Source organism: Anomaloglossus baeobatrachus, chromosome 11 (genome assembly GCF_048569485.1).
Source record: "Anomaloglossus baeobatrachus isolate aAnoBae1 chromosome 11, aAnoBae1.hap1, whole genome shotgun sequence".
NCBI lineage: Eukaryota > Metazoa > Chordata > Amphibia > Anura > Aromobatidae > Anomaloglossus > Anomaloglossus baeobatrachus.
The window spans coordinates 12134414-12158341 of record NC_134363.1 but is presented as its reverse complement, the minus strand read 5'-3'; the positions used below and the strand labels follow the sequence as shown (position 1 = coordinate 12158341).

Sequence of the window (23928 nt, the reverse complement as noted above, 5' to 3'; positions counted from 1 at the left end):
TTATTCAGACCGCTAGTTTCACAAACGGGAACGCTACTGTGACGCGGTTCGAGCGCCTCGTTGATAACGAGACCGCTAGCGGGATCGCTATTGCGACGTTGTTCAGAACGTGACGTGATGACGTTGCTCACGTCGCCTTTGAAGTCTGTTGGGCGGCGTACATGTTCTGTTAATGTTCAGAGGCGGGAACATGGCGGCTAGGAGTCGCAGTTCTCCATGGGGGCCTGTGGAGGTCCGTTATTTAGTAAAAATAATGGTCAAAAAAGACTATTTCTGCGAGGCACAGCATGACCATCCCATGCTTCATAAGCAGGCTGTGCTGAGGCTGATTAGTAGAGGCCTGGCCCGTCGATTTGGGGTGGAGCGATCCACAACCCAAATTAGGAAGAAACTGGCAGACCTGCGGTATAAGTCCAGTGAACTCCTCGCCAGCATCCGAGCAGACATCGAGAGGCGTCATGGTGAGTGCGGTTTAGCGGCTTTGGTCCTGTTCGTCTTTGTTTACCCATGAACAACCCATGGCTTTATGGTTCATGGATCATGGATATTTACCTGCTTATATTTAGACAGCAGCGCTGGAGAGAGGTAAATATAGAAAATCTTTTTATTAAAAAGACCCGTGTTTTCTCTGGTATTTGTCACACTGATGTCACACAGATCACATCAGTGTGCGATCCGTGTGACACCTGTGCTGCCAGTGAAAAAAAGGATAGGTGTGCGTGCAGGGCCACGAGGGGTCACACAGTCCGTAACTTACTGTTTGTGTATGAAGGATAGTATATATGTTATATACAGTATTGGGTAAAACCTCCTTCCTTACACAATGTGCCCGGGAGGCAGGTAAGGAGAGCTTCCTCGTTCCTGTGGCGTCACACGCAGCGATGTGTGCTGCCGCAGGAACGAGGAACAACTTCGTTACTGCTGCATTCACGATTTTTGAGAATGGACACCCATGTCGCCGATTAGCGTTTTTGCCCGTTTTTTCAACGATGCAAAATCGCTCATCGGAGTCACACGCAACGGCATCGCTATTGCGGCCGTGTGTGCGTCAAGATTTCCGTGAAGCCATCGACTTATATTTGCGATGTCGTGGTGTGTCAATCCCCCTTTAATGGTGTTGGACGCAGCTTACAGCAAGAAAAAGTGCTGTGAGGTTCCCGCAGAAAACATATGGGAACATTGACTGAAAAATCTGAAAAGTTCTGTCTGGTGGAAAAATGAAAGGTATTGAAAAAAATCAGTAAAACAAAAATAATCGAACACATGGGTGCTGAACGAGTTATCGAGGACCTGTCACCCACTCCCCACGCATGCATAAGTGCAGCAATGAATGCAGCATACATACTTTCATAACATGGACATTAACTGTGATATTCTTCCCCGACACTGGTGACCCAGCGATTACAATTGGAAAAACATGGCACAAAATGCCAATGACCAATCATTAAAATAAAAAAAAATAATCTTAATTTATATAAAATTTACAAAGAATAATAATACAATTGTGTAAAATATGAGGTAGTTTGGCGAGGACCCAAAGGAGGGGATTTATTTCTGAAACATATGCACTACAAATATACACACACATATGGCTTCTAAACTTGCTCACTCAGATATGCAACGAGATAAGAAGGATAGTCAGATGACTGGCCAATGCTCCAAACGCGATTAGAACAAGGTTGTTTGGAAAGCACAGTGTAGTTCAAATGCAATATATTGCAAAGAAAATAATCACATTATACCGAGATATCTAGTGTGCATATCAGAGGGACAAGGTGGCGAAAATGAGCTAATTATCCTTTGTAAAAGGTATGGTATGCAAACTTGATCATAGGTAACTTTCAGATAACTAAAAACTTCAATGCTCCTGGGGTAATGGGATTATTTACTCTTTGCATATATTAGGATTTGATCAACACTGTGCCAGTCTTTACAAAAACCATTTCGCAATAAACCATGCTGTGTAATCGCGTTTGGAGTATTGTCCATTGACCTGATTATCAGTGTTATCTCAGTGCATATCTAAAGAAAATAATTACATTATACCTAGATATCTAGTGTGCATATCAGAGGGTCAAGGTGGCGAAAAAGAGCTAATTATCTAACTTGATCATAGGTAAATTTCAGATACCTCAAAACTTCAATGCTCCTGGGGTATAATGGGTTTATTTTATCTTTGCATTTGAATCTCTGATTATCATTGTTATCTCGGTGCATATCAGAGTGACATTAGAAGCCTTGAGTCCAAGCCATATGTTATACTATTTACAGAACAGAATAAAATAGAAGAATTTAAGTGATTGATTTTTGTGCCTTGTTTTTCCAATGAATGCAGCATGTTTGCTGCTTTGAGGCAAGTGGTCCCCATGTGTCTGGTGCCCCTAGAAAAAGGTTTGTCAAACATACGTAAAAAAGCAGGCTATACACGGGCTTTACATGCTACAATATATCTACCGATGTGTCGGCGGGGTCACGTTGTAAGTGATGCACATCCGGCATCGTTAGAGATATTGTAGTCTGTAAAACCTACATGCGATTACGATTAAACGAATAACCGGTCATCGCATACACGTCGTTCAATTACTAAAAATTGAACGTCTGGTTGCTCAATGTTCCCGAGACAGCACACATCGCAGTGTGTGACACCCCGGGAATGATGAACTGCAACTTACCTGCGTCCCGCTTCTTACGTATGGATGGTCGTATAGAAGGGTAAGTACTTGTGACAGGAACAAAGCATAGGTGCGACACGGTCAACAAATTTCAGTTGTCGCACATAAGATGGGGGCGTGTCACATCACATACGATATCGTATGCAGAATTGTATGGTGTAAAGTAGGCGTAAGCCATGGTGGCCTGGAGTTATGCGCTCAATAAAAGATTTCTCCTATACCTAGGACCACCTCCAGCTGCACAGGCAGCTCCACCATCTCCACCCTCTCCGGCTGTGGATCCACAATCTCCGCCAGCTCCAGCATCTCCTGCTGCGGAGCCATCATCCCCGCCGGCTCCAACATCTCCTGCTTCCGATCCACCACCTCCGCCTGCTGGGACACCCTCTCCTTCTCCAACCCCATCACCTGCTGCAACCCCATCTCTTCCTTCAACCCCATCACCACCTTCTACCCAGTCTCCCCATACTTCTTCTAACGATGCCTTCTCCCCCGCATCAGTTGGTGAGTTTTGTGCAGGCTACCCTTCCTGTAATTTATGCACATATCATGGTGTCCCTACAAGTTGTAAAGGATACATGGATGTTTAAATGATGGTGGGCTGTCGTGTACTAATATTTGATTTGTGTTCCCTAGCCACAGGATCTGGTTGGGCCATCAGCGCCTCAGAAGAAGAAGAAGGTGATGAACCCCAGAACCGTAAGTGGTCAACCAAAAACATATACCTGACAGTTCGATGTTGGAACAAGGATGGTTAACTTTTCCCATTCCCTCCACAGAAATCCCCACACTACAGGACGTGTTGGATTCTCAACGCCATTTGTCAGAAGCCGTCCGGCGTCATGGCGAGCTGCTGGAACAGTTTTTGGCAGCCCAACAGCAGGGCCACTGAATGTTTGTGATTTAAATGTTTTTTTTGTTTTGTATGTCACATAAATCTTTCTAGTTTATTTTCGCTGTTGCTTACATTTTTGGACAAAACTTTAAAACAGGGTTTGGGAACCTATTTACTGCCGGGGACCATTTGGAATTTTCTACCAACCAACGGGGGCCACACCAAATTATCAACTTGAACACGACCAGGCTATATTTGTTAAAATAATTAATAAAATCAGCCCCAGAGTGGTGGCTGGAGAGACTGTGATGTTCGGTGAGATTGATCATTTTGATTCTCACCACTACATTTCCATGTATGTCTTGGTCTGGAGAGGCTGGGGGCATACACAACACAGGAGAAGCTAGGGCATATACATCACAGGAAACACTGAGGCATATACATCCCAGGAGAGGCTGCGTCATATACATCCCTTAAGAGTATGGGGCATATACATCACCCTGAGCAGTAGTTGGCAGCACAAAGAGCACTGTGCCGCCCTGGCAAAACCTGGGTGTTACAGAGGTCTGCATACATGTTATTGATGCTGATTTAACCCTCCCTTGGGGAGGTTCCCACACACAAACACACACCAGCCAATCAGACCCCACTCACCCCCTCCCCACGAAAACAGGAGGACATCAAGACTGTAGAGTGGCAACAATTTTTTTTTTTTTTTTTTTTTTTCAATGATCTTGACTGTCCAGGGGAGGGTGTGTGTGTGTGTGTGATGTTACCTCTGAGACCACCTGGCTAGTCCAGGGCGTCACATAAGCAGCCCCTGTGTGGGGCTGGGGTGAGTGGTACTCACGGCCTCAGGAATGGGCCAGCCTCTTGTGGGACCCGAAGTGGACCAGGAGAGGGGTGCCAGCTGACGGGACCCAGTACGGACCAGTGTGAAAAGAAGACACATACCTCGGGCAGGAAAAGATCACCTGAATTACACACACGGGTGTGGGACCCGTCTTCACAGCAGCGGGCCGTTGGCACCTGTTACCAGCAACTTGGTTAATTACTGGACTGGGGTTAGTTATTGGTTTATACTGTGAGTACTCCTGCACCACCCGGTACAAGGCGAGGACTGTACCCGTCACTCTACAAACTACCTCTCCCAATTGGTCCGTGGGACTATAAATCCCCCTACCCGTGGAGGGTATCCCACCTAGCTGCCCCACACCATCAGTCCCGGGCACGGTCCCCAGAGGCAGTGGCGGTGCCACCACCTTATCAACGCAACCCACGGGTGGCGTGACAGACAATTCCCCCTACCTAATCCCCCTCTTTTTTGGGAGCTTGACATTACAGACCGGGTCACGACACCGGGATACCTGCAGAAGTAACCCCTTGGCCAGGATCTCATTTCCCCCCCAATCCCTGGGCAACACAGCAATAGGTGGCAGCACAAAGAGCTGTAGGTGGCATAACACAAACAGCACTGACAGTGACAGCACTAGAAGGCAGCAGGGAGAGCACTATGTTCCCCACCACAGCTTTAAAACAAAGAACCCACAAAAACATTCTTATTTAAGAAAAATAAAAAAACACCCACACACACACATTATATATGTGCATCTGTAGCGTTGTGCCATGATGGCGACCTTGACCTCCACCCAACCCTTTACCCCGTGAATAATGTTATGCAGAATTCATGAAAGCTGTACAAAAGTTTGAAATCAAAGACATTTTTTATTACAATTCCCTAACATTGCTTAAACAACAACAAAAACAGCATAAATATTATAACAAAAAACAAAAACTATAAATTTTGGTATTGCTTATTCGAGTCATTTAAATGTTGCCTCTGTGGGCTGAAAAATTGGTTCGTTGGGGGGAACATGGGATACTGTGCGGGGGGGTCATGCTGGAGGTGTGGTGGAGGCTCCATCCTCATCCATGGCACTTGATCCCATGAAGACTGTTGTCGATGTTCTACGTCACACACTTTTGAGGAGTCTGTCAGTTTCCCCTCTGCCGCCTTGTTGAGGGCCTCCAGCATGACCCTTTCGACATGAACTCTTTGTTTGTCATCCAGCTTACGGAGTCTTTCATCCGTAAGCTGGGCAAATCCGCAAATGGATGGTCTGCTGTGCTGATCCAGGATTTTCTTCGCCATATCCATAAGGTCTGTTGAAGATGAGTTGTTCGGCTGCCTCTTACGGGTCGAGGAGATCCGCCGCGGTAATGGAGCTTCTGCGGTCTCCTCGGAAGTCCCGGCAATTTCATCATCACCACCTGTCACTATTGGCCCAGCTTCACAACGATCCTGCGGAACAATAAAAATGATGTTAAAATCAGATATCATGAGCAGCAGGCACAGGGATACACATGCACTGGAAACTAATGGGAGGGGCAGACTAGTACTACAAGATATGAAATGTCATTACATGGTATGAAAATAGAGTGTGGAGAAACTAGCAAAGGAGTATACTTATCTGAACTGGAAGGGATACATTTTGAAATCTGCAACAGTAATCATAGAAAACCGTAGTAACTATTTTCAATTAAATAATGCCATGTACATCAAAAGTTTCACAAAGGTACTTACATCTCCAACTGTGGTGTCAGACCGGACCTCAGGCTGTGTTCCCGGACCCAAGGACAGCGATGTTATTGTCCGTGGTACCTCTTGGTCTCTTATGAAGGCCAGCAAATCGTAGTACCAAAGCTTTGGAACGTAAAGTTCCTCCGTTCCGGCACCAGATTTGCTGGCCTTTTCCACCTTATTTAGTTCCTTTTTATAAACGGTGCGAAGACCCTGGATTTTCTTTCGCACAATCTCTGTCGTAATGGTCTCCGTAGGGTTATGCCTCTGGAACAGTTCAATAAGCTGCTCATAGGCCTGCTTTTTCTTGTATCGATTGCTGTAATCGACAGACTTTATCTTCCACAAACAAGGCAGGGATTGATACATCTCAATCACCTCCCTTATGAATTCTTGTTTGTTGGAAGACATCTGAAAAAAAAGGAAATTAATGTATTACTACATTGTTATAAACTAAGCACAAGAATATAGCTGCTATAATACTGCCACCTATGTACAACTACTTTAATACTGCTCCTATGTCCAATAATATAACTACTATAATACGGCCCCCTATGTACAAGAATATAACTACTATCATACTGCCCCCTATATACAAGAATTTAACTACTATAATACTGCCCCTATGTACAAGAATTTAACTACTATAATACTGCCCCTATGTACAAGAATATAACTACTATAATACTGCCCCTATGTACAAGAATATAACTACTATAATACTGCCCCTATGTACAAGAATATAACTACTATAATACTGCTCCTATGTATAAGAATATAACTACTATAATACTGCCCCTATGTACAAGAATATAACTACTATAATACTGCTCCCTATATACAAGAATATAACTACTATATTACTGTCCCTATATACAAGAATATAACTACTATAATACTGCCCCTATGTACAAGAATATAACTACTATAATACTGCTCCTATGTATAAGAATATAACTACTATAATACTGCCCCTATGTACAAGAATATAACTACTATAATACTGCCCCTATGTACAAGAATATAACTACTATAATACTGCTCCCTATATACAAGAATATAACTACTATATTACTGTCCCTATATACAAGAATATAACTACTATAATACTGCCCCTATATACAAGAATATAACTACTATATTACTGTCCCTATATACAAGAATATAACTACTATAATACTGCCCCTATGTACAAGAATATAACTACTATAATACTGCTCCCTATATACAAGAATATAACTACTATATTACTGTCCCTATATACAAGAATATAACTACTATAATACTGCCCCTATATACAAGAATATAACTACTATATTACTGCCCCTATGTACAAGAATATAACTACTATAATACTGCTCCCTATATACAAGAATATAACTACTATATTACTGTCCCTATATACAAGAATATAACTACTATAATACTGCCCCTATATACAAGAATATAACTACTATAATACTGCCCCTATGTACAAGAATATAACTACTATAATACTGCCTCTATATACAAGAATATAACTACTATAATACTGCCCCTATGTACAAGAACATAACTATATGTACAGCGGTATTGAATATATAACGTCAGGAATAGAAAAGCTATAATACTTCCCCCTATGTACATAGATAAATATAACTAAATATAACTATAATACTGCCACAATATACAAGAATACAGTTGCTATATTAATGTCACGATGTACTAGAATATTGGTATAATACTGCCTAAAAAAATTACTTACCTTTAAGTCAGGAGAATATTAAAAATCCAAGACGAAATCAACAAACTGAAAAAATCACTGCAACAAACTGCGTTCTGAAAAAGCTCAGGTAGAGTGAATGGAAGCGCTACTGCGTCGTCTTTTGTTTGATACGGTCACCCAATCAGGCGACGCTGTAGTGATGACCAATCGGAACAGAGGGGCGTGAAGAAAGACAACGCAAAGCGCTGTAGCGATCACCAATAGGAACAGAGGGGCGTGAAAAGAGATAACGCAAACCGTATCTAGGGGTTAAAACCACACCTCTGACTCGTCGTGCAATGACATGTCTGAAACCACACAACGACCGTCGACGTCGCTATGATCTCTGCTTCGTCGCTGCTTTATTTAGCATGTTTGACAGCTTACTAACGATCATCTATGGTCGCTGCAACGTCACAGAATATGGTGACGTTGCAGCGACGTCGTTGTCGTCGTCGTTATGTGTGACACCAGCTTTAATCCTGACACACAACTAGAAGTAACCATGGGACGAGCCTATGATAACCTGGTCGCCTCGACACAGCCGGAGAACTAAATATCCTTACAGATAGAAATATATAAGAAAAGCTAATCTGCCTCAGACCAAACCCCAAAGATATAGATAGCCCCTCACGTGTAAAGGCTACTGTGATATAAGAAAACACAATACATAGCCAGAAAACAGATTAGCAAAGATGAGGCCCAAACTATCTTTATAGGAAAGGATAGGAAGGAGTACTGTCTGTAGCCATAAAAGCCATAAACAAATACCAGCACGTCTGATATAAAAAAAACCTTGAGACCAAACGGCCTCTCCCCCACTAATCAGCACTCTGATGTTACTGGGATCCAAAACACTAATACAGATGAGGGACTGAATTTAATACCAAGCATGACAAACACAATACCTAGCAGAATCAAGGAGCTAAGTATACAGACACGCCCAGCAGGGAATGATCCCATTCCACCAGGAACTCCCCACAGACAAAATAGGAATCAAGCATTAGTATCAAAGCAGAAAAAAACAACAAGAAAGTGAAAACAAAAAGCAGAGGCACAAGACCAACTTATCTGAGAGAAGTTCTGGTAGAGAGCAGAGCTGGATTCAGAATGTTCTTAACACACAGGAGATCCATTGAGCACCGGCAAGTAACAGAAGAAAACTACTCAGCTATATACCCCAATCTGAGAGACCTGATTGCCAGTCCTACACAGGTGTGTGGCTTTCATTCCACAAATCAACAGCACTGCCAGCACTGACCACAAGAGGGAGCCCCGAACTGGAAAATGTATTCACAACACAGAGTGCTGAGCTACACATGTAACTGTAGAATAAGCCATGGCAGTGCATTATGCACTGACATGGGTAGATCAGTGCTCTACCCTCTGCCTTGCACATGACAGTACACATTATTCACTGTCATGGTTTGTTTTGCAGTGGTTATTCGGAATCCCCTCTTAAAGGATGCTTTACATGCCGCGACATCGCTACCGATATATCGTCGGGGTCACGTCGTTAGTGACGCACATCCGGCGCCTGTAGCGACATCGCAGTGTGTGAAACCAAGGAGTGACGATCAACGATCGCAAAATTGTTCAAAAATGAGGATCATTGGCACGTTGCTCCTTTCCTTAATATCGCTGCTGCCACAGGTACCATGTTATTCGTCATTCCTGCGGCATCACACATTGCTATGTGTGACACTGCAAGAACGACGAACATCTCCTTACCTGCGTCCACCGGCAATGCGGAAGGAAGGAGGTGGGAAGGATGTTACGTCCCGCTCATCTCTGCCCCTCCGCTTCTATTGGCTGGCCGCTTAGTGACGCCGCAGTGACGCCGCTATGATGCCGAACACACCTCCTCCTTGAGGGAGGGATTGTTCGGCGATCACAGCGACGTCGCTGACAAGGTATGTTCGAGTGACGCTGCTGTAGCGATAATGTTCGCTACGGCAGAGAGCACCAAATGTCGCACGAACGACGGGGGCGGGTGCTATCGCACTCGACATCACTAGCAATCGCTAGCGATGTCGCAGCCTGTAAAGCACCCTTTAGGCCCCGTCACACACAACGAGATTGCTAACGAGATTGCTAACGAGATCGTTGCTATGTCACCGTTTTCGTGATGCAGCAGCGATCTCGTTATGTGTGACACCTACCAGTGATCAGGCCCCTGCTGTGAGATCGCTAGTCATTGCTGAATGGTTGGGACCATTTTCTGCTGGGCAGGACGCATCGCTGTGTTTGACGCCTACCAACGACCTCCTAACACAGTCCCAACGCCCGGCCAGATTGTTATACAGGTCGCTGATCAATATTGCGTCGTTGGTAAGATCTGACTGTGTGACATCTCACCTGCGACCTCCCAGCGACTTACCAGCGATCCTTATCAGGTCACATCGTTTCCGGGATCGCTGGTAAGGGGTACTTTACACATTGCAACATCGCTAGCATCGGTTAGCGATGTCGAGCGCGATAGTACCCGCCCCCGTCACACATGTGATATCTTGTGATTGCTGCCGTAGCGAACATTATCGCTAAGGCAGCTTCACACGCACATACCTGGTCGGCGACGTCGCGGTGACCGCCGAACAATCCCTCCTTCAAGAGGGAGGTGCGTTTAGCGTTACCGCGACGTTACCGTGACGTCACTAAGCAGCCGGCCAATAGAAGCGGAGGGGCGGAGATGAGCGGGACGTAACATCCCGCCCACCTTCTTCCTTCCGCATTGCCGGTGGACGCAGGTAAGGAGATGTTTGTTGCTCCTGCGGCCTCACACACAGCGATGTGTGGTGCTGCAGGAACGACAAACAACATCGTACCTGCAGCTGGAGCGACATTATGAAAATGAACTACGTGACACCGATCAGCGATTTTTGACTGTTTTGCGCTCGTTCATCGTCGCTCCTAGGATTTACACATTACGATGTCGCTACCGGCGCCGGATGTGCGTCACAACAACCGTGACCCCCACGATATTTCGGTAGCGATGTTGCAATGTGTAAAGTACCCCTAAGTCGTTAAATGTGACGGGGGCATTACTGTGAAAAACCATAAAAACTCCTGATATTGCTCTAATTGATTCTCCTCCTGACTACTGAAACCCACCACTAATGGGCCTTATCTTCTCCAAACTCTTTCCTCTATAATCTTTCCTGAATGAAGCAGCTATACTCATCTTTCCACACAAAATTTATAGTAATGCCTCAACCTTGTGACAATCACTGTGCTCCTTATACCCTGTGCCAGTCACTGCACTGTCTGCATCCTGTTCCTATCACTTTACTGCCTTAATACTGTGCCAGTCACTGCATCTTCATGCTGTGCCAGTCATTGCATTATCTTCATGCTGAGCCAGTCACTGGACTATTTACACACTGTGCCAGTCGCTGCACTATCTTCATGCTGTGCCAGTCATTGCATTATCCTCATGCTGAGCCAGTCACTGGACTATTTACACGCTGTGCCAGTCGCTGCACTATCTTCATGCTGTGCCAGTCGCTGCACTATCTTCATGCTGTGCCAGTTACTGCACTATTTACATGCTGAGCCAGTCAATGCGCTATTTACACACTGTGCTAGTCACTGGACTATTTACACGCTGTGCCAGTCACTGCACTATTTACACTCTGTGCCAGTCACTGTAATATTTACACGCGGTGCTAGTCACTGCACTATTTACACGCGGTGCTAGTCACTGCACTATTTACACGCTGTGCCAGTCATTACACTAACGTCATGCTGTTCCATTCGCTGCACTATCTTTATGCTGTGCCAGTCACTGTACTATTTACACGCTGTGCCAATCACTGTACTATTTACACGCTGTGCCAGTCACTGTACTATTTACATGCGGTGCCAGTCACTGCACTATCTACATGCTGTGCCAGTCATTACACTAACATCATGCTGTATCAGTTGCTGCACTATTTATACGCTGTGCCAGTCACTGCACTATTTACACGCTGTGCCAGTCACTGCATTATTTACACGTTGTGCTAGTCACTGCCCAATTTACATGCTGTGCCAGTCACTGCACTATATACATGCTGTGCTAGTCACTGCATTATTTACATGCTGTGCCAGTCACTGCACTATTTATACGCTGTGCCAGTCACTGCACTATTTACACGTTGTGCCAGTCATTGCACTAACGTCATGCTGTGCCAGTCACTGCACTATTTACAGGGTGTGCCAGTCATTGCACTATCTTCATGCTGTGCCAGTCACTGCACTATTTGCACCCTGTGTCAGTCATTGCATTATCTTCACGCTGTGCCAGTCTCTGCACTATTTACAAGCTGTACCAGTGGCTGTGCTAGTCACTGCACTATCTTAACATTGTGCCAGTCATTGCTCTGCTGCCACACTGTCACTTCACTGCCACTATCCTGTTTTAGTCACTGCACTTCCCCAATACTGTTCCAATTTCTCCACCTCCTCCATCCTGTGCTATTCACTCCACTGCCTCAAGAATTCATTAGTCACTGTGTCGGTCACTGCACTGCTTCCATCATGTGCCAATTTTTCCACTGCCTCCATCATATGCTATTCACGACACTGCCGTCACACAGTACCGGTCATGCCATTTGCTGCACTCTCTTCACACTGTACCAGTCATGATAGTGTCTACAATGTGTGTCAGTTACTTCTCAGTTTTTTATGCTGTGCCAGTCATTGCACTATGTTCCCACTTTGCCAGCTAATACATTGGCGCCATCTCTTGCCGGTCACTTTGTTGCCTCCATCGTATACCGATCACTGCTGGTCATCTCCGGTCACTGTAATGCCTCCCTACTGTCAGTCTCATCAAAAAATGCTACATACACTAAAAGTTACATGATGATACTTATATTATTATTATGATTATTAATAGTAAAAGGGTTTTTCCCTTTCAGAAAACTTTGGCAATAAGCTGGTAGTTACCCAGGTCTTGCACAATATCACTCTCCTCTATTGGTGCTGCAGCCAATCACTGAGCTCAACAACTCTTCCCAGGTAGATAGAAGGAGCTGCTGAGTTTACTGATTGGCTGCAGCGCCTCTGGAGTGCCAGCAGAGCTGTAGACAAACCCCTGCGAGGGGGAGTCGGTCTTGGACCTAGGAAAGGCAAATAATGCTAAATAGTTTTTTTTGTAACTATCACTATCTAGAGTTTTCAGGAATGGGACAAACCCTTGAAATATGCAGAAACATTTTTGAACTGTTTACCATGAAACAATGCAAGTGTCACATTCCATGCTTTTTGTTGTCCTTAGGCGCCGTTTATGCAAGACATAAATTATTTTATATATCTCACATTCCTCCGCTCAGATTTCATTATCTTCATTTCAGCGGTTGCACAATACGACGATGATGATGACATTCCACGCCTCCGGGAAGGGAACAAACATTTCCTAAAGAACATTCTCATTATGCATCTGTTTACCTTCTTATAACAAGTCATCTATAAAGAAAAAAAAGTCATCTATGTAGCTGTGGCTTTTATTGTATGGAGACAAATCTGGAAAAATTCTCATTAATATTTAAAAAATATTTTAAATTAGAACTTTTGCATCTTTTACCCAAAAATCAGTATTTTGTTATATTTATTTTTTTTATGTTTAGTCATTGGATTTTTGGAATGTTACCAAAATTTTTGAAACGCAAAAATATCTGTAAAGTAGAAAAAAAAAAGTGACAAGTCATCTATGTAGCTGTGGCTTTTATTGTAGGAAAAATCTGTAAAAATTCTAATTAATATTTAAAAGAATATGAGTTAATTTAGAACTTTTGCATCTTTTACCCCAAAATCAGTATTTTGTTATATTTATTTTTTTCTGTTTAGTCATTAGATTTCTGGAATGTTGCCAAAATTTATGAAATTCAAAAATATCTGTAAAGTCGATTTTTTTTTTTTTTTCTGCAGAGTTTCTTCTGCTGAGCTGCAAGTGTGAAGGTTAATGACTCCTGATAGGCTGCAGCAGCCATAATATTTTTATATAAGGGACACAGGGGAGTGGCGCAGGTATGGGAGGAGAGTAGGGAGTCATTAAGGGAAACCAGTATAGGATGGGAAAAAATAAATAAATAAATAAACTAAAATAAATAAATAAAAAAATAAATACAATAAATAAAATAAAATAAAAATAAAATAAATAAAATAAATAAATAAAAAATAAAACAAATAAATAAATATTTGTTATTATTATTTAAAGAATTAAATTGAAAAAATCATCGTTTGAATCCCCACCCTCCTTTTTACTAGATAAATAAATAAATAATAAATCCACAAAAGTCCAATCCATCAGGATTTTTTCACCATTTCACAACACTTCCAAATTTTACCTAATTTTTCAGACCATTATATGTTAAAATAAATAGTTTGAATCAAAACTACAACACATACTGCAGAAAGCTTATGGATATATCAATTTAAAAAATAAAAAAAATATATCATTTGTGGAGAAACAAAGAAAAGCAAGTAAAGTTCAAAAAGTGCAATTAATAATAAACTTGCAGCTCCACAGGGATATCTATGATCAGTGACTCCAGCTTAGCTGCATTGTCTGTTGGAGTCTGGAGAAGTCTAAAATTCCCCTTCTGTCTCATCAGATTTCTAACATATCCAGGTGCGGAACAATCCTGATTGTAGAGATCACTATTGTGACTGGGTCCAGGGGTGCAGGGAGTCCGCCGACTCCAGCCCTTGCTTCAGCTGGATGTGCGTCCAAGGGCACACATCCAGCTGAAATGCATCACACCGCAGAGACTTGTCAGGTCCCTGCACTGCGATACACTGATTCGGCAAACAGAAGCCGGCAGCTTTCAGCGGCGTCCCCGTGACTGAGGCGGCGCATGACAATGATGTCATGCATTGCCATAGCATGGACGCCTGTTATAGAGGAGGACACTGCGTGAGATGGCAGCAGGGTAGGGTGAGTATAGTATATACCAGGAGGGGCCCAGGAAAGCAATATATATATTTTTATATATATATATATATATATATATATATATATATATATATATACCAGGAGGGAAAGTATATACCAGAAGTGTCCCAGGAAGGGGACAGTATATACCAGGACGGAGGAGATACCAAGATGGATGCATATATTCCAGGATGGGGAACATATTTACCAAAAACTAGCCCAGGATGGGGGACATATATACCAGGATGGGAGACATATTTTCTAGAAAGTAGCCCAGGATGGGGGACATATATACCAGGATGGGGAACATATTTACCAGGAAGTAGCCCAAGATGGGGGATATATACCAGGATGGAGGACATATTTACCAGGAAGTAGCCCAGGATGGGGGACATATATACCAGGAAGGGGGACATATTTACCAGGAAGTAGCAGAGGATGGGGGACATATGTACCAGGAAATAGCCAGGATCAGGGGGACATATATATCAGGATGGAGGACATATTTACCAGGAAGTAGCCCAAGATGGGGGATATATGCCAGGATGGGAGACATATTTACCAGGAAGTAGCGCAGGATGGGGTATATTAGAACAGGATGGGGGACATTACTATATAAAGGGGGAAGGGCAATTCATATGTCTTTATAGGATTTAGAATGCTAAATGTATACATACATCTGCCCAACATGAGGCGATGGGGGGACCCAGGTCCAAATTTTGGACTGGGGCTCATCAAACTCTAGTTACACCTCTGAATATATCCCTGTCTGATGCTTTACACTGCAACTCTTCTTCTTCAAATTAGGCTGCTGTATGGTCTGACAAGCTCACTGCAAAGTCAAAGCATGGCGAGATGTTTTTGATCAAAGCAAAGATTATAAAATAAAATAATTAACTTACTAAACCTCTTGTGATAAAATAAAAATAAAAAAAATGAAAAAAATACTGAACAAAAAACAGTTGCACATAGACTAAGTAGGAGGAGCCTCAGCATGTGGGAGAAACATATAGAATAAGTAAGAGGAGCCTCAGCATGTGGAAGGAGCACATAGGCTAAGTAGGAGGAGCCTCAGCATGTGGGAGGAGCATATAGAATAAGTAGGAGGAGCCTCAGCATTTGGAAGGAGCACATAGACTAAGTAGGAGGACCCTCAGCATGTGGGAGGAGCATATAGACTAAGTAGGAGGAGCCTCTGCATGTGGAAGGAGCACATATACTAAGAAGGAGGAGCATCAGCATGTGGGAGGAGCACATAGACTAAGTAGGATGAGCCTCAGAATGTGGGAGGAGGCTGTATTTAAAGGTAAAGGTACTATTACTTAATATTTTCACTTCTTTTTATAAAGTATTACATTTCGTCCCAAAAACACAAGGCAAATGTTAATTATTTTCAAAAAACTTTATTTATCCAAAGTCTTTTCACAAACTGACCACTCGTATATACAATATATAATAAATTGCAGCATCAAAGACACACATTCATGTTTATATTCCCCAAGGTGAATCTGTTGGCAGGTTTTTAATATGTAATCTGATAGCAGCTAATGTAAGGACAGAGATCCTGATTCCAGTGATGTGTAGAAGTTGTGATAATATCACTTTTTTTCTCTGCTGCAGATCTCAGAATGCTGAGCTCTGTATAACCCCGCCCATACCACTGATTGACAGCTTTCTCTATACACTGTAAAAATCTGCTAATCATTGGTGGGGGAGGAGTTATAAAAATCGGGAGGACTAGAAGGCCTGAGACACCTTGTCTGGGAGTGTTAATCTGCCGATAAAACATTGATTTTATTGAAACAACAGTACACAGCCCAGTAAGTGACACATCAGTGGAATCAGGCTCTCAGCTCCTACATCATGCTGCTCTCAGAAAACCTGCTGACATATTCCCTTTAAAACCATATTCCCCACCCCCCTCCACCATCACTGGAATGTTGGACCCAATTTTAGATAATATTTGACTCTAATTAGTATTTTGCACTTTGGAACATTGGCTGATCTCAATACAGTCTTGAGACTTTATGCCTGAGAATATATATCCATCCCTACATTCGCAGCGAGGTTTACACTCTGTAGACTGTACAGGCTTATTTAAAGTTAGGCAGGTGACAACCTTTTCCCCACAAGGGTTATACATCATATTTGCCGGACACTGAACGTTGCATTGGGACGCGGGGACGCACTCGTTGTTCTGGAGGTAATAGCCTCGTTTGCAGATACAACCGGGGATGCATGGATTTGAGCACTTAATGGTGATAGGGCTGCTTAAACTTTGGCATGTTCCACCCCAGCATTGACTGCAGTCTTGCACCATATTTTCTGGACAATTCACTGGAAGGAATAAACAAAGATTAATTAAGGACTAATTACATATTTTTTACTTACTTGACTTTTTTTTTCACTTTTTCCAATAATTTGTCTTGAATTTGGTTCTCCTGATCAGAGATGGAAAACCAATAAAACTTAGAAAACCCTATTAGTGTAGCCTACACCTCGAACATAGATAATTTCCAATGAGCGAGATTTCTCTGGAGGACCCAGATAGCTAATTTTAATGGACAGGATGTAATACTCCATATGTCCTGCGGAGGCAGTGTAGGAAAATATAACATTTCCTATCATGTTCCTTCTTAGATAACAGCCTATCGCTCAGGATTCCAACAGTAGAACGAGCTGTAATCAGACAATTTTTGGAAGACCCTAATGAAAAATGGTTTATAAACTTCTTTAAAAACAATCCTATCCCATACAAAACAATGTTTTGGTGTTTGATAGATTTATTAATTAGGAAAAATTTAATTCTTGTAATTTATAAAATATGAAAAAAGACATAGGGGAGCGTATCTATTAATCAGGTTAATGCAACATTGTATCTAAAAAAATGTCCATCCAAACCATAAGGTGCTACTTACATGTAAGACTCCGGGCGTCCAACATTTCCATAAACATCGCAGAAAATGCTATAATGGAAAAGTAAAAAGTTACTTTTTCATTCCAAAATACTCTCTTCTGTACAACATGGCATTGGTCAAACATGGTGGGCCCTTCAGAGGAAATTAAAGGAGCCCATCCTGCATCATAGGTCAGGTTCACTGTCGTATGTATCGTTCTTCTAAAATGTTATCTAAGATTAAACATATAAGAAGTTGACCCCAAAGGCAAGCGATGAGCTCCAAGGTCACCTCCAAATAGGGTGGTCTTCATCTTCAAATTGTATTAGGGGCTCATTAATATATTGTATACTCACTCACCTAACATTAGCGTAGAAACCATGACTCCGTTGCTCATCATCTTGATATTTTTCTGAAAACTAAGAAGAAAAAATTGTTTCAGTATCTTACAAATTGCAAGTTCATTTCTTAAAGTGAACAGAAGAGGGGTGGTGTCATAAACAAAATGATGGTAGTAATGTGGATCACTCTACTGCAACCTGGCATGGTCATTGCCAGAAGCATATATGGGACAATGCCCGATGGCCTCCACTTTGTAGACTAAAGATCATAAACTTTCTTAGACGACTGCTTACGAAAATGAAAATTCTTGGCTTGACTATCTCTATAATTCCCACCAAACTCAGTAGAAAGGGCAACGAGCATTCACCGCGCAACAACGAGGCCTTCACTAACTGCAATCCAGTTAATAACTCCCGTTATCAGTGGGAAAGTGATCGATCAACAGAGCATGAAATTAATATGGTCTCCAATGTGGGACTCAATCAACCCATTTTTCATATTAACTTGTCTTTTTACTAAATATATAAGACGTAGAGATTAGATCTCCATTTGAAACCTTCTTGGCCTGCACTTTGAAGTCCAAAGACTATCAACTTTCCTAGATGACTGCTTATGAACATGAAAGTTCTTGGTATGACTATCACTACCATTCCCATCAAACACAGTAGAGAGGGCAACGAGCATTCACCGCCCAACGACGGGGCCTCCACTAATTGAAATCCAGTTAATGACTCCCGTTCTCAGTGGGAAAGTGATCAACAGAGCATACAATTAATGGGGTCTCCAATGTGGGACTCAATCAACCCATCTTTCATATTATCTTGTCTTTTTACTAAATATATAAGACGTGGAGATTAGATCTCTATTTGAAACCTTCTTGGCCTGCACTTTGAAGTCCAAAGACCATCAACATCCCTAGATGACTGCTTAGAAAGATGAAAGTTCTCGGCATGACTATCTCTATAACTCAGTAGACAACGAGCATTCACCGCCCAAGAATGGGGCCTCCACTAACTACATCCAGTTAATGACTCCTGTTATCAGTGGGAAAGTGATCAACACAGCCTGAAATTAATGGATTCTCCAAAGTGGGACTCAATCAACCCATCTTTCATATTAACTCGTCTTTGTACTAAACATATAAGATGTGGAGATTAGATCTCCATTTGAAACCTCCTTGACCTCCACTTTCATCAACTTCCCTAGATGACTTCTTACAAAGATGAAGGTTCTTGGCATAACTATCTCTAAAACTGAGTAGAGAGGGCAACGAGCATTTACCGCCCAATGACAGGGCCTCCACTAACTTCAATCCAGTTAATGACTGCCATAATAGGTGGAAAAGTGATCAACAGAGCCTGAAATTAATGGGGTTTCCAATGTGGTACTCAATCAACCCTTCTTTGATATTAACTCATCTTTGTACTAAATATATATAAGACGTGGAGATTAGATCTCCATTTGAAATCTTCTTGGCCTCCACTCTGAAGTCCAAAGATCATCAACTTTCTCAGACGACTGCTTACAAAGATGAAAGTTCTTGGCTTGACTATCTCTATAATTCCCACCAAACTCAGTAGAAAGGGGAACAAGCATTCACCGCCCCACAACAGAGCCTCAACTAACTGCAATCCAGTTAATGACTCCTGTAATCAGTAGGAAAGTGATCAGAAGAGCCTGAAGTTAATATGTTCTCCGATGTGGGACTCAATCAACCCATTTTTCATATTAACTTGTCTTTTTACTAAATATATAAGACGTGGAGATATCTATTTGAAACCTTCTTGGCCTGCACTTTGAAGTCCAAAAACCATCAACTTTCCTAGATGACTGCTTACGAAGATGAAATTTCTTGGCATGACTATCCCTATAATTCCAGTAAAACTCAGTAGAGAGGACAATCAGCATTCCCGCCCAAGGCTGGGGCCTCCAATAACTGCAATTCAGTCAATGACTCCCGTTATCAGTGAGAAAGTGATCAAGAGAGCCTAAAATTAGTAGGGTCTCCAATGTGGGACTCAATCAGCCCTTCTTTCATATTAACTCGTCTTTGTACTAAAATATATAAGATGTGGAGTTGAGATGTCCATTTCAAACCTTCTTGGCCTCTACTTTGAAGTCCAAAGACCATCAACATTCCTAGATGACTGCTTAGAAAGACGAAAGTTCTTGGAGCATTCACCGCCCAACGACAGGGCTTTCACTACCTGAAAACCAGTCAATGACTCCCGTTTTCAGTGTGAAACTGATCAACAGAGCCTGACATTTATGGGGTCTCCAAAGTGGGACTCAATCAACCCATCTTTTATATTAACTCGTCTTAGTACTAAACATATATAAGACGTGGAGATTAGATCTCCATCTGAAACCTTCTTGGCCAGCATCTGGATTGATAGCAGCCTCGTAGGCCAACGTCTCATGGGTTAGTTAGTCGAATGCATCTATAAAGATACTCCTGACAGAAGCTGAGGAACCCCAATATTATTAATTTCCCATAACCATTCAGAATGTAGAACCATTTTTCTATCTTTCCTCTGTAGATGTTTTTGACATCAGAGATGTTACCTGGTGCAATGGAAGAAGTCGAAACCCAATGGTAGAGTCTTCTCCCGAGAAAAGAGTCTCCAAGGTTTTAATAGGCATTGCCTATAGCGGCACCATATTCCATGCACTTTAAAGACAATACCATCACTGTCCCAATTGAGATTGACAATCTACATCTTAGAAGTGTGGAAGGAAATTGGAGAACCCAGAGGAAACCTCATGCAAACAGAGGGAGAACATACAAACTCCTCGCAGATGTTGGTGGGATTTGAACCCAGGACCCCAATGCTGCAGGGCAACATGGCTACCCACTGTGCCACTATAAGTTAGAAATATCTGTAAGGAAATAAAGCCTACATGATGTTAATGATATTATAAGTACCTGTAAGTAGCAGGAGATCTGTCAGTTCCGTTGATGAGAGATGGATGTCGAGGTGAAGCTTCTGCTCACTATATATATTCTCACCTTTGATATGAATCACGGTGTCGTGCTCCTAATTAATTAATTAAACTTACGAAATTCTGACCTACTTAATTGTGACCTATAATTACAGTCACTGGGTTATCATTCCAACAACCGAGCTAATTATCCAAACAGCTTCAGGAATTTCATTAATTAATGTGTCTGTGGTTAAGTTCTCAAGAAACAATACGTCGGTAATACATAAAAAATGTAAGTAATGTGACGGCTCCACCGGGCACGTGCCGCGAGCACATGGGCAATGTGTAGAGAGAGTGACCCTTCCATCACTCACCCAATGATGGCGGGATGGTTCCCCACCACTTGTTGTGTCCTACCAGTATGTTCCCCATTATTTATTCTCCTTGATAGTTGCCCAAATGCCGATAGTGTGACAATGGCTGGTGGCTTAGTGGGAAGGCTACCTATTGGCATGGCAATGGCATTCGGATCAGTATTGTGTTCCATGACATTGTCTCTCTGCATTTAGAGAATTGTACTAGGACGTAGGTAGAAATCGGGTATACAGCGCTGATACTCAATGGTATATTAATATAATTCCTTTATTGTTCCTACAGGTCTACGCGTTTCAAGGACATCCGTCTCCTTCCTCAGGACATCAAAGGAACAATACATCCTAAACAATATATGATGTATTGTTCTTTTGAGGTCCTGAGGAAGGAGAGGGATGTCTCTGAAACACGTAGACCTGTACGAACAATAAAGGAATTATATTAATATATCATTGAGTATCAGCGCGGTATATACTCGATTTCTACCTACGTCTTACTACATACCCTACACCTCGTGGCTGCAGCTGATACCATTACTGGATGTGTTACATAGGGGTTGTGACTTTCACAACCTGAAAAGTTGAGTGAACCGTGATCCCTTTGTGTCCTATATCCCTACCGGGTAGGACCCTATTGCGCTCTCTCTTCCACAGCATTTTAACACTACAAGTCCCAGAAATTTCGAGCTCCCCCCTGAAGTCCCGAAAGAGGGTCAAATGACCCTTAGTCCAAACTGAATAGAACTAACTAGAAAATAAATGGCTAAACTCAATGGAAAACAACAACCTCCTGTGGTGCGACAGTAATGGCCTTAATTACAGAACAAAAGACGGTGATTATAGGATGTTAGCTAAAATCCTTCAGGTCACTCGACCCGTCTCTGGGTTCCAAAGGTAGAAATGTTAAATGACCCCTCTCTGGGACTTCTAGTGTTAACCGGATGCATTTAGACACTTGTGACAGGATCTGGGCCAGAGTCTCACATTTCCATCTGAGATTCCTCATATTAAACGCTTTTTCCTTTTTTTTGGTGCTTCAAGGGTTAATGTCAGTTTTACTTTCCAGCAGCTTCTGATTCCTCTCCTCAGGTGCTTCCGGGTGGTGACCATTCCATTCCCCTTTATATAGTCACATCTCTCAGTAGAGGGCAAGGGTTATTCTGATTCATTTTTAAGCTAGGCCTGGAGGTAAAGGAGCTGCTGAGTCCTTTGTTGTTGGAAGCGGTGTAGGCTGCAGTCCTGTTGTGTGACTGCAGCCGTGAAGTTGGACCTTATCCTTTGTTGTTTCCCTTGTCTGTTGTACCGTCCCTTTATGTTGTTTTACTGCAGCATTGGGACTAGCGATCCTCACCTGCCAGCTCACTAGCCAGGGTTATCTCAGGGCTTCCTAAGGTTTCAGGTATCGTGGTCAGCGACAGGTGCGGGACCTGTTTAGGGCTTGCTAGGAGTGTAAGGTGAAGCTGCAGGTGAGTGCAGGAGGTGTCACATCATAACCCTGATGGTATTGCAGTAGATTCATTTTTGCATAATGAGGCAATGTGTTTTGGGGCATTTAGGTATCCAATGAAAGGTAACAATTCACAGAATCAAAGCTAGTGTAAAATGAGAGCAAGCCATAAGCTGTCCTGTGTTAAAGAATGTGGGTTAAGCTCCAGTAAGGGGTTAATGAGCTATGTGGCATCTCTTACATCAAATGGAAGTGATAGTAAAAGTCATGAGCAAATGACTAATTGTTTTTCCAATCGATCAGCCAAAAGTTATCTCAGTCAGCAATACCAAGCTAGCCGAGAGTTCATGTGTCTTCTATGAGAGCTGCCGTTAGAGGAGCAGATCATCTCCGAGAGAAAAAAAGGATCGTCAGCCACCCGAAATCAACTAATGGGAACATTTCCACCCTCAACAATGTGCAATACAGGGTAATATTGTGGTACCGTGGCACCCTCAACAATGAATTGCCTGGGACACGTATACACATTAGACTCTTGGTTAAACCTGGCAACATTAGTCTAATGTGTATGAGGGACTTAAAGCATCATTTTGTCTGTACATGACCACTCAATTTAATATAACTACTATAATACTGCTCCTATGTACAAAAATATAACTACTATAATACTGCCCCTATGTACAAGAATATAACTGCTATAATACTGCCCCCTATGTACAAGAATATAACTACTATAATACTGCCCCCTATGTACAAGAATATACCTACTATAATACTGCCCCCTATATACAAGAATATAACTACTATAATACTGCTCTTATGTACAAGAATATAACTACTATAATACTATCCCTATATACAAGAATATAACTGCTATAATACTGCCCCCTATGTACAAGAATATAACTACTATAATACTGCCCCTATGTACAAGAATATAACTGCTATAATACTGCCCCCTATATACAAGAATATAACTACTATAATACTGCCCCCTATGTACAAGAATATAACTACTATAATACTGCTCCTATATACAAGAATATAACTACTATAATACTGCCCCTATGTACAAGAATATAACTACTATAATACTGCTCCCTATGTACAAGAATATAACTACTATAATACTGTCCCTATGTACAAGAATATACCTACTATAATACTGCCCCCTATGTACAAGAATATAACTACTATC

The 23928-nt window shown here is 42.2% G+C and overlaps 2 protein-coding genes across 3 annotated transcripts; both read right to left on the bottom strand.

Moving 5' to 3' along the window:
- Positions 1 to 5247: 5247 nt before the first annotated feature.
- On the bottom strand, positions 5248 to 6935 carry LOC142256309 (uncharacterized). 2 transcript variants are annotated; one of them, XR_012727514.1, is made up of 2 exons: positions 6092 to 6935; positions 5248 to 6006 (listed from the first exon to the last, which is right to left on the bottom strand). XR_012727514.1 is itself a non-coding variant. In XM_075327925.1 (2 exons), the coding sequence occupies exons 1-2, from the start codon at positions 6497 to 6499 to the stop codon at positions 5303 to 5305; spliced, it is 915 nt and encodes a 304-aa protein (XP_075184040.1). In that variant the 5' UTR covers positions 6500 to 6935; the 3' UTR covers positions 5248 to 5302. The 2 variants fall into 2 exon arrangements, 1 of the variants encoding a protein (XP_075184040.1); XM_075327925.1 differs by having other exon boundaries at positions 5248 to 5809.
- Positions 6936 to 16185: 9250 nt separating this feature from the next.
- On the bottom strand, positions 16186 to 20943 carry LOC142256531 (zonadhesin-like). The gene is made up of 4 exons (XM_075328281.1): positions 20914 to 20943; positions 18006 to 18064; positions 17667 to 17714; positions 16186 to 17085 (listed from the first exon to the last, which is right to left on the bottom strand). Exons 2-4 carry the CDS (start codon positions 18043 to 18045, stop codon positions 16718 to 16720), a joined length of 456 nt encoding a protein of 151 aa, XP_075184396.1. The 5' UTR covers positions 18046 to 18064; positions 20914 to 20943; the 3' UTR covers positions 16186 to 16717.
- Positions 20944 to 23928: the final 2985 nt, after the last annotated feature.